Source organism: Phoca vitulina, unplaced genomic scaffold, assembly GCF_004348235.1.
Source record: "Phoca vitulina isolate PV1807 unplaced genomic scaffold, GSC_HSeal_1.0 scaffold2, whole genome shotgun sequence".
Classification (NCBI taxonomy): domain Eukaryota; kingdom Metazoa; phylum Chordata; class Mammalia; order Carnivora; family Phocidae; genus Phoca; species Phoca vitulina.
The window spans coordinates 80,799,503-80,809,720 of record NW_022589705.1 but is presented as its reverse complement, the minus strand read 5'-3'; the positions used below and the strand labels follow the sequence as shown (position 1 = coordinate 80,809,720).

General features: G+C 55.1%; 1 protein-coding gene across 1 annotated transcript; it reads right to left on the bottom strand.

Annotated features, from left to right (window-relative positions):
• Positions 1-4,110: 4,110 nt before the first annotated feature.
• CD164L2 (CD164 molecule like 2) lies at positions 4,111-7,266 on the bottom strand. Its single transcript, XM_032417790.1, has 5 exons — positions 7,179-7,266; positions 6,527-6,694; positions 6,355-6,426; positions 5,776-5,820; positions 4,111-4,259 (listed from the first exon to the last, which is right to left on the bottom strand). The coding sequence occupies exons 1-5, from the start codon at positions 7,264-7,266 to the stop codon at positions 4,111-4,113; spliced, it is 522 nt and encodes a 173-aa protein (XP_032273681.1).
• Positions 7,267-10,218: the final 2,952 nt, after the last annotated feature.

Genomic DNA, 10,218 nt, shown 5'->3' with positions numbered 1-10,218 from the left:
GGTTTTCCGCCTTTGCCCCTCTGCTTGTTCTGTGCCTTCCGTGTGGGATGCTCTCCTCTCCATCTCTCCCTGCGAAGCCCCACCTGTGTGTGGAGGTCCAGGCCTCCCGCCATCTCCTGCAGGGATCCCTCCCTGGTCCTTGTCAAGTGTTATGACCACGGCTACCATCCGTTGGGCACCTGCCGCACTCCACTAGTCCTGCTGGGTGTGGTTTGTGTGTGGCCTCTGGTCCTTACGCAGCCCGGCTTGTAGGCATTATTGGCCCTGGGTTATGGGGCTGGCACAAAGCAGGCACTCAATAAACATTGGTTCAATGAATGAATAAACAAGGAGAAACCGAGGCCCAGAGACAGAACATGGCTTGTTCACTCTCTAGCACCTCTATGCCCAGAGCCACAGAGATTTTGCCCAAACTCCCCACCGGGGAGACACACTCTCGGCAAAGTGACTTCATGCCCACTCTCAAGTCTGTTGGGGAGACCCTGGCAGCACCTAGGAAATAGTTGCTAATATAGGCAGGCCATTGAGTCAGCGACTGTGCCCGGCAGGCCTGGAGGCTAGGAGGCCAGGGAGGAGGCAACAGCCACAGTCCAGACGTGAGGGTTGAGGTCTGAGCTGGGGAGAATCCTCAGGGGATAGCAAAGGAGAGGGAAGGCTCATTCGCTTGTTTGTGCACTCATCCATTCACTCGGCCATTTGTTCATCAAGCCTTCCCTGAAGGCCTTCTCTATCCAGGCCCAGTGATCGTGGGGGCCGGGAGGGAGGCAGTAGCAGGGGGTGTCGGGAAGGCAGAGGCCGAGTGTGCCAGACAGGATGGATGCGTGAGATGGACTCTCTGAGATCGTGAAATTTCAATTCCAGGGATCTCTCCTCCCCAAACTCTCCCACAGGTGTGCCAAGATCTACAGACAAGCTTAGTTATCATGTGCTATTTTTTTTTTTTTTAAGATTTATTTATTGGAGAGAGAGAGAGAGCATGAGCGGGAGGGGCAGAGGGAGAGGGAGAGAGAATCTCAAGCAGAATGAGTGCGCAGCCAGAGGTGGGGCTTAATCTCACGACCCTGAGATCACGACCTCAGCCAAAAGCAAGAGTTGGATGTTTAACCGATTGCGCCACCCAGGCGCCCACCATGTGTTACTTATAATAAATTTTTTTTTAATGGGGCACTGGCGGGCTCAGTTGGTGCAACTCATGTGACTCTTGATCTTGGCCTCGTGAGTTTGAGCTCCACGTTGGGCATAGAGATTACTGAATTAAAAAAAAATTATGTGCTGTTTATAATAATCAACAAGGAGATGCCTGGGTGCCTCAGTCAGTTAAGTGTGTGACTTCGGCTCAGGTCACGATCTCAGGGTCCTGGGATCCCCACTCAATGGGGAGTCTGCTTATCCCTCTACCTATGCCTCTCCCCCAGCTTGTGCTAATAAAGTCTTTAAAAAAAAATCAACATGGAAGTGACCCAACTGAACATTGATAGGATACAGGCAAATAAAATATCACCATCTGGACAAGTCATAGGGCAAATCTGAGCTCTAATGAAAGGGGCAAAGTTGCGGAACAGTATGTATAGCCCAATCCCACTTTGTATTTTAAGAACACTGACTGTGTGTATGTATGTTGTAAATTTACAAAATGAGTCTGAAACATATTGTTAAGCATAGTTATTTCTGGGGAGTGGGGCCCAGGGAAAGTGTTCCTCACTCTTCATATCCATTTCTGTATAGACCTTGTGTTCCCTACAGGCATTTACTACTTTGGAAAAAGCAAACATCCGATAAAGAAAGGTCCTTAACTGAGTGGAAAACCAGAAGGAGGTGGGGGCATTTCCTCCCTCAGCCCTGGAAAAATGGGCATTCTCCCCACCTGAACTCAAGTGCTGGGTGGGGAAACCAGGGAGGGGGAACCAGACAGGAGAGACTGCGTGTGCAAAGGCTCGGAGAAGAGAGAAAGCAAGACAGGCTGGGTAGCAAGAGGGAGATCCAAGTATCGAGAGAGGGCTGCTCGAAGGGGAGGCTGATGCCTGAGATGGGGGCTCTGATGGGGGTGGACGGGGAGGGGTGAGGAGGTGGACTCTTTGCATGGTGGTGGTGGCACAGGTGAGCTGGGAGGCCGAGGAGTAGCCGGAGCTGCTTGTGGGCCCCGCGTCCCTCAGAGCCCCCTCAGAGCCCATCCAGCTGGAGGGCAGGGAGGCTGGGCCTGGGGGAGGCAGAAGCCAAAGGCCATGCAGGCTACACAACTGGAAGGGTGACGCCTGCCCTGGATGTGGATGGAGCACGTGCACCTGCTCTGAGTCTGCCCCACGTGCCACCGAGATGGACACTGCTGTTACCCCACTTTACAGATGGGGAAGCAGGGCCAGAGCTGGGAAATCCCTTCCCCCCGTTCACACAGAGCAGTCGGGCTCCCCAGGCTGACCTCACGGCTGCCACCGCGACCTTCTATGGCCCCTCTGCTTCCTCGGAATTATGAAATCATAATTTCATAATTATGATTCCTTCCTCCCTGATTATGAAATCAGATAACGCTGTCACTCTTAGCCTCACGCCCCGTTTCCAGCAAGTGCCCAGCAGTGGGAGGTGTTCTCAGTCAGGGAAGACTTCTGGGCGGGGGCGGGGGCTGGGGGAAGAGGTGGGCATGGGAGGGCAGGGGCTTTCCGGGAGGGCCTGAGTGAGGAAGGCCAGAAGTGCAGAAATGGCTGTGAGTCCTAGGGGCATCTCCCCCTTGGCATTGGGGTGGAGACCTAACTTTAGGAGCCGAGAGAGCCTGGAGATGCCTCTACAGAATTCTGAACTTCTGCTTATTCTGGAGTCAGAAAAACCTGGATTCAAATCCTAGCCCTGCCCCGTCCCACTGGGTGATCTTGAGCAAGTGTACTTACCTTTCTGAGTCTCCACAGACTGATCTATAAAGGGCTGGGGGGCAGGGGGATGGGGAGCGTTAAACACGTATAACAAACGAAAATATTTTAAAAGGTGATGGGGCGGCTCCGTCGGTTAAGCGGTTAAGCAGTTAAGCATCTGCCTTCGGCTCAGGCCATGATCCCGGGATCCTGGGATGAGTCCTGCGTCAGGCTCCCTGCTGGGGGCGGGGGGAGCCTGCTTCTCCCTCTCCCTCCCCTGCTGCTCCCCCTGCTTGTGCTCTCTCTCTCTGTGTCAAATAAATAAATAAAATCTTTAAAAAAAAAAGTGATAGTAGCAGTCCAAGGCTGAGTTCCCATTAAGGAGAGGACGATGGCTATACCCCACCCCCCACAGATCCACACACAGCCCAAGACACAGGACATGAAGCACAGTGCTGGAAAGAGTTCTTTTATTTGGGGGCAGTGCCAGGCCAGGTGGGTGGGAAGAGGCAGGCACAGACCCCGTGCCAGGCAGGGGGCTGGCAGGCATGATGGATAAGACAGGAGGTGGTCAAAGAATGCTCTCAGCTGCAGGTACCAGGCCCGGGACAGGAGGCACGAGCCTGCTTGATAGCCCACAGGGGCCAGACATTGGTGGCCAAAGTTTTTCCCACCCCCAGTGCCTACAAGGGGGCCAAGAGGGCAGCCTCTTCGTCCTCCTTCCCCTGCGGAATCCAGGCCTGAAGGGGGGTCAGATTCTGCAGAGGCCAGACAGAGAGGGCACTCAGGGCAGTGGCCCTGCCTAGCTGGGCTCAGGACCCCCACCCCCAGACAGCAGGCAGGGGCCGGAAGCACACACTTTGAGGGAGGCTGCAGCGACCCGCCCCACCGCACACACGGCACACGGGGGCCTCAGGGCAGCTCCCCTTCCTAGAGGAAAACCAGCCACAGAGCCACAAAACGAAGGCTTGCCTGGGCTATTACCTACTGGCTCTCCTCCCTGCTGGCAGCATGAGGGACAAAGACAGGTGGGCTCAGCTGGGCTCTCAGACACGGGCCCAGGCTGAGTCCCGGCCCCAGCCAACAGGGGGCAGAGAGAACCCCACGCGTTGAGGAGGGAGAAGTGTGGCTCACATGGGTGACGTCAGGAGGAAGACATTGCCCTTAGGGCCGCCCCATTGAGAAGACAGTGCACTGGCGCTAAAAGGGACCCAAAGGGCAAGAGTGGGGTGGGGAAAGTGAGCTGCGACTCCGCTGGCTGGCCAGGTACTCACAGTGTCTGGTAGGTGCTGTCCTTGGCCTTGAGGAAGCGTAAGACGAAGAAGGCCGCTGCCTGCAGGCTCAGCACCAGCACAACGCCCCCAATGAAGCTGGCCCCGTCAAAGCCAGGGCTGTGGGCTTCGGGAACTGGGGGGCTCCCTGCAGGGTGCAGGTCATAGCGGGTTGCTGTGGACCAGGATCCCAACCCCACCCCAATAACCAGCACAGGTTACCTGGAGGCCCAGTCCTCACAATGAGAGCCTTGACCAGCAGGCTCAGAAGTTCAGCCCAGATCCTGTGGGCAGTTGGGAAGCGCCGGGTGGGACAGGGGTTGGCCTGGCTAGGGGGGCGGCAGGGGGGGGGGCTAGGCTCCAGCCCTGGCTCTGCTCCCGGTTGCTCTGTGGCTTGATGTCTTTCACATCCTCTCTGGGCTCAGGACTGCATGGTCCTGAGAGCAATGAGCTCCCTTCTAGCCTCCCTATCCCACACTGGCCCACTAGGGTGAGGATGGACCCAGGAGTTGGGCCTCTGACCCCTTCGGCTCAGAGCTTCTTTTGGCCTTGGGTCTCAGGGTTCAAAGCCCAGATGCAGATGATATCGTCCCTTTTCAGGACTCCTAAGTCCTGAGACCCTGGAGTCACCCGATGTCAGAGCCCTTAGAGAAGGAAGAAGTGGAGGCTCACACCCTATCAAGTGGATAAATGGAGACTAGGTGATGTGTGTCAGAGGAAGAAGCTGGGTTCTGAGGACCAGACCTGTCCAAAGTCACCTCACAGTTAAGACAGAGCCAGTCACACAGCGCTCCCTGACTCTTTCCACACTCCCACCCCCCCATCTCAGGGCCCATGGTTGCCAGGCTGTCGGGGTGACTCCCAGCTGTGCCACATTAGCCATCAACCCCCACTAGGGTTTCTATTTCAGGCCCTAGGCCAGGTGCCAGGGCAGGACAGGGCTGGTGGCAGAAGATCATTCTGGGGCAGTGGAGAGGAGCCCAGCTGGGAGCCAGGTCTACTTCTCGGAGGGTATAGCTTGTGTAAGCGGGTCTGAGGATATGAAAGGCAAAGGGTGGTCCCAGCTACAGCTCAGGGAGCCCCAGAGAAGGACACTGGGGGAAAAGGAGGAGAGGGAAGAAATGAGCTACCCAAGACTGATCTGGGGCTCAGCCAGAAGGAGCTGAGCCATCAATAATTCAGCCTCTAAGATCAAGTTTCTGGCTTTAATTAACCAAAGCCTCTCCAGCCATCCCTACCAAGCCTGGTGACCTCCAGGCCCTGAGGGGCAGTGGGAATCAAGGGGCAGAGTTCTTGCTTCTGCTCTGCCAGGAGCCTGCCTTGGTAGTTACTGAGTACACCTCATGGGCGACCTGAGCCAGCCATACACGCTTCAGCACCAAGGGCAGGTCCTGAGAGGGTCAGCCTGAGCTCCCAGAACTGGTGTTGGGGACAAGGGACAGGAACCATCATTTCCTGATCGCTTTCTATGCATCAGACACTGAACTAGGCTCTATACACCTGCTCATAAAATCCTCACAGCAACCCATTTTACAGATGTGGGAACAGTCTCAGCAGGAGAGGTCACAGGGCTGAGGTCACAGGCAGGTCAGTGCCTGAGCCCAGCTGTCTTTGCTGGCACCTCTAGTCCTCCCACCACTCCCATTCCCCCGGGTAGCACCTACCTGTTGTGACTGTCTTTGGTTCATAGGTGGGGTAGTGGTGGGCAGCTGGGAAGACAGGGAATCCATACTAAATCAGCCCTCCCACTCCCTGACTCCCACCAAGACCCCAGCCCAGGCCAACAGCTGGACTTCTGACTCAGATCAGGCCCCCTGTTCCAGGTCCAGCTTTCAAGCCTTAGTTCATACGGTTCCTTCCACCAGATGTGCCCTCTCTCCACCTCTACCTTTAAGGGTCATCTCTGATGACACCTCCTTCAGGAAGCCCTCCCCCCATTCCCTTCTGAACTTCTGATTCGGAAGTCCTCACTGTGTTTTAAATTAGACGAGCCAACTCCTCCATGCCCTCCACACATCTGTCCTGGATCCTTTGGCTGTGCCAATTTTTAACTGGGGAAACAGGCCAGAGAGGGCAAGGGACTTCTCAGTGAGCTAAAGGCAGAACTGAAACTGGACCCAGGTGTTCATAAGCACTGTCTGCTCCCCGAGAGAGGCCGATTCCTTCCTGGAGGGCAGGCTCTGGCTGGGGACACCTCAGTCCCCTCTCTCCAACTTGGCTTAGGCCAGCAGGAGTCCCCTTACCTGGACATGACTCTGAGCGGTTGTAGACAGAACAACCTTCCTTGACCACCTCAGCTTGGGCCACACAGTGTCCTGGTGGGAGAAGGTGTAGGGGAGAGATATGGGGAGAGGTGCCAAGGCCCTGGGGTTCAGAACTGGGGGCACTTGATTTGGGGAGGGCCCAACTCCGTACCTGGCTCCTCTGGCCGACACTGCTCCCACACGCAGCCGGAGAGGTTGTGTGCTTTATGCCCCTCCACACAATGCTCACAGAGCTCGAGCTGTGTGCAGGCCCCTCGGACAGCTGGCCAGATGTTCATGCGGAGCAGGGCTCCCCGCCCAAAGCCTCGAGCTCCTTTACCTGGGCGTAGGAGCAACTCCTTGAAACTGAGCTGCACCCCCCCTTCCCCACTACTGTGGCTCTCACCCCTTTGCACACATACACTCACCTGGATCCCCTAAGGCCCAATACGCACCTGGAGTTTCCACAAACACATGGTTACACACACCCCCAACCTCCCCCACATTCACCCAGAGTCCCTTCCCTTTGCATACACCTGGGGTTCCCTGATAGATGAGGAGCTGACACCTCCAGACACACCTGGGGTCCCCTCCAAACACCTGAAGCCTCTAATCCCCCACACCTGGAGCCTATTACATACGGATGCTCCACACATGGCGAGAACCCCCTTCACCCACCGCTGGAGCCCTGAACTCTCTGGAAAGTCCCCTCCAGCCCCCCGCCCCCCAGCCCAGACCGCTCCAGAAGAGGCGGCTGGATGAAGGTAGGCTCCGCCTGCCCCTGCCCGGGCTGGGCCTCCAAACCAGATCCTGGTCCGCGTTACCGGCGACAGCGAGCTGGGCACACAGGAGAAGGCAGCAGCAGCCGCCGCAGAGCGCGACCCGTAAGGCGCGGGGTCCCGGCGCGGCCATGGGCGGGGCGAGGCCCGGGGGTCGGCGGAGAGCTGGTGTGGTGCGTCCCTCCCCGACTCGGCTCCGCTGGGATGTGGGGAGCGAGACCCAGGCAACCTGGGCGTGGCCAGGTGGGCGTGGCCATTCTGGGGCGGGGCCAGAGGCTCAGCCGGGGTGGGGCCCGGTCGTCGGGGGCGTGGCTAGTGGGCGCGGCGGGGCGGAGCTCGGTTCGGCGATCTGGGGCGGGGCTCGGACAAAAGGGGGCGGGATCCAGGTGTAGTAGCACACCTGGTCCTGGGAGCCCCCACCAGCAGCTTCACGAAAACTCCGCTCGGTAGTTAGTATCCCTACTTCACAGGTGAGGAAATTAAGGCTCAGAAAAGGTGAGTGAGTAGGTGGAGGTCACAGTGGCAAAATCTGGATTCCAAGCGAGGTCACTTTCCCGCAGGCCGGGCCTTGTCGAGTGAACCCAACTAGGCCCCACGCCCTTTGGACTGGCTTCAGCTGGCCTCTAGACTGCCCACCTCGCTTCACCCTTTCACCTTACTCTCTTCTGCCCCTCAGCCTCCCACCACACCCTCCGACCAAGTTATTGGTCTCATTATTAGTAGGACAATTGGGGCTTTCCCCAGCCTTCCCTTCGGCCTCAACTGCCCTGGTACCGGCCTCTTCTGGTTCTTTCCCCTCTGGAGCTTCTTCTCGGGTTCCTTAGAGAGCACCTCCTCTTTCTCCCCCCCCCCTTCACTTCCACTTTCTTTCCCCTTCTCTGTTGCCCCTCCTTTTCCTCCTTCCCCCTCTTCTTCCCTGGTGGCACGATTCCCTCCTGAGACCTATTCCACCTCTCCTGGGGTCATTTTAGCCATTCCTCTGCCATCGGTTCCGATCTGAAAGCCATCAGGTCTCATATCTCCATCTCCTGCCCAGTGCTCCCTCCCCAGCTGCCACCTATAACTAATAATACATAGTTCATACTATTGACCACTTACTCTTAGCAGAATATACATTCCACTAAGAGCTTTTACTTGCAGCTTCTCATCTAATGTCCACGACTACCCTCTAGGCATGGCTTTTGTTATCCCCAGTTTGTGGGCTTCCGAAGTAAAATCGGGCACCTGGCAGGCTCAGTCAGAAGAGCATGTGGTTCTTTTTTTTTTTTTTTTTTTTGAGAGAGAGAATGAGAGAGAGAGAGAGAGAGAGCCCATGAGAAGGGGGAGGGTCAGAGGGAGAAGCAGACTCCCTGCCAAGCAGGGAGCCCGATGCGGGACTCAATCCAGGGACTCCAGGATCATGACCTGAGCCAAAGGCAGTCACTTAACCAACTGAGCCACCCAGGCGCCCCAAACATGTGGTTCTTGATCTTGGGGTCGTGGGTGTAGAAATTACTAAAATAAATAAATAAATAAATAAACTTAAAAAAAAAAAAAGAAGTAAAATCATCTGCCCAGGGGCACACAGCTACAATGAGGGGGGCCAGGATGTGAACCCAGGATCCAATGGGTCCATCTGCTTCCTGAGCACCTCCACCTGAGTGTGTCTCAGGCCCCTAAAACTGACCCATTTCTTTTCCCCACTCATGATACTTCCTTTTTGCTTCAAAACATGTATCAAATGTATAATTAATTACTCTTTTGTATCCTAGGCTGTAATTTCTATGAAGGCAGGAACCATGTTTATCTTCTTCTGTAGTTAACTCCCTCTACAGTTAAGTGCTAAGTAGGTGCGTATTAAATAACCAGATTGTATCATGTTGTGACCGTGTACATTTGTCTGTTCTTCTGGTCTGTGAGATCCTCAAGGACCCCCTACTTAATATCATATTAAGTGTTTATTTGTAGATTGTCCATCTTTCCCCATCAGAATGGATGCTTTGTGAAGAAGCCAAGGATTTTTGTTCATTGCCTTGTCCTCTGTGCCTAGAACCATGCCTGGAAAGTAGCACATGCTCAATAAATATTTATTGAACGTTGAAAATGCAGGGACGTGGGGGCGCCGGGCTGGTTCAGTCTGTAGAGCATGCAACTCTTGATCTTGGAGTTGTGAGTTTGAGCCCCATGTGTGGCATGGAGTTTACTTTAAAAAAATAAAGAATTAAAAAAGAAAAAAAGAAAGAAAAGAAAATGCAGGGATGTGGCCAGATCATCTCTCTGTCCATAGCACCCACTCAAAGCCCAGGGAATTGTCAGTGAATACTGGCTGAATGAACAAATGGGTCTGTGCTAAGAATGTGTGCACTGACGATGCCCAGATTCTTGGAGCTTGGACAGGGGGCCTGTGTGGGTATTATCTGTGCCTCAGACACACACCCATCTTCCATGAGAGCCTAGGCCCGTGAGATTCCCCAGACCGAAGAGAGAATGGTAAAGGAAGAAGTCTTACCTGGAATGGCGTGCTCACAGCCACCTGGTGGCCACGTGGGGGAACTGCAGGTATTGTCAGCCCTGGTCAAACTTCACTCGCAGCCCCTTCTGGGGAGATGGTGATGTTTAGGATAGAATGGAAGGTACACTGGATTTGGTTACAGGTGGACCAGCTTCACATCCCAGCTCTGCCATTTACTGTGTGATTGGGGGCAAGTCTTTCAGCTTCTCTAGGCTTCACCTATGAAATGGGGATGCGGGGTTGTTGTAAGCCCTGGGATCTGGTCTGGCACCTGGTAGGTGGAAAGGACTGGACAGGGTATCAGTGGTGGGGAGGAAGCAAGGAGGTAGGGCAGAGGGCATGAGGAGGAGAGAAGAGGAAGGGACAGCCCTTTCTCTAGATAGCAGATCTTTGGGGAAGAGAGACCCAGTTAGCAGTGAAGGCCTCCATTGTCCCATTGGCATAGGGCAGTTTTGAAGCATGGAGGGAGTGCCCATGGGAAAATCCATAGCTTCACTTGAGTCTCTTGGGTGTCTGGGGTTTCTCATGGCTGGAAATATTACTGCACTCTTTTTCTCCCTGGCTGCCTCCTGATCAGCTTCCATCTTGAATGAC

Coding starts and splice junctions, on each gene's coding strand:
- CD164L2 (XM_032417790.1), bottom strand. CDS start 7,266: ATGGCCGCGCCGGGACCCCGCGCCTTACGGGTCGCGCTCTGCGGCGGC. Junction 5,821..6,354: donor CCGCTCAGAGTCATGTCCAG/GTAAGGGGACTC, acceptor CTGTCTTCCCAG/CTGCCCACCACTACCCCACC. Junction 4,260..5,775: donor ACCAAAGACAGTCACAACAG/GTAGGTGCTACC, acceptor TGCACCCTGCAG/GGAGCCCCCCAGTTCCCGAA.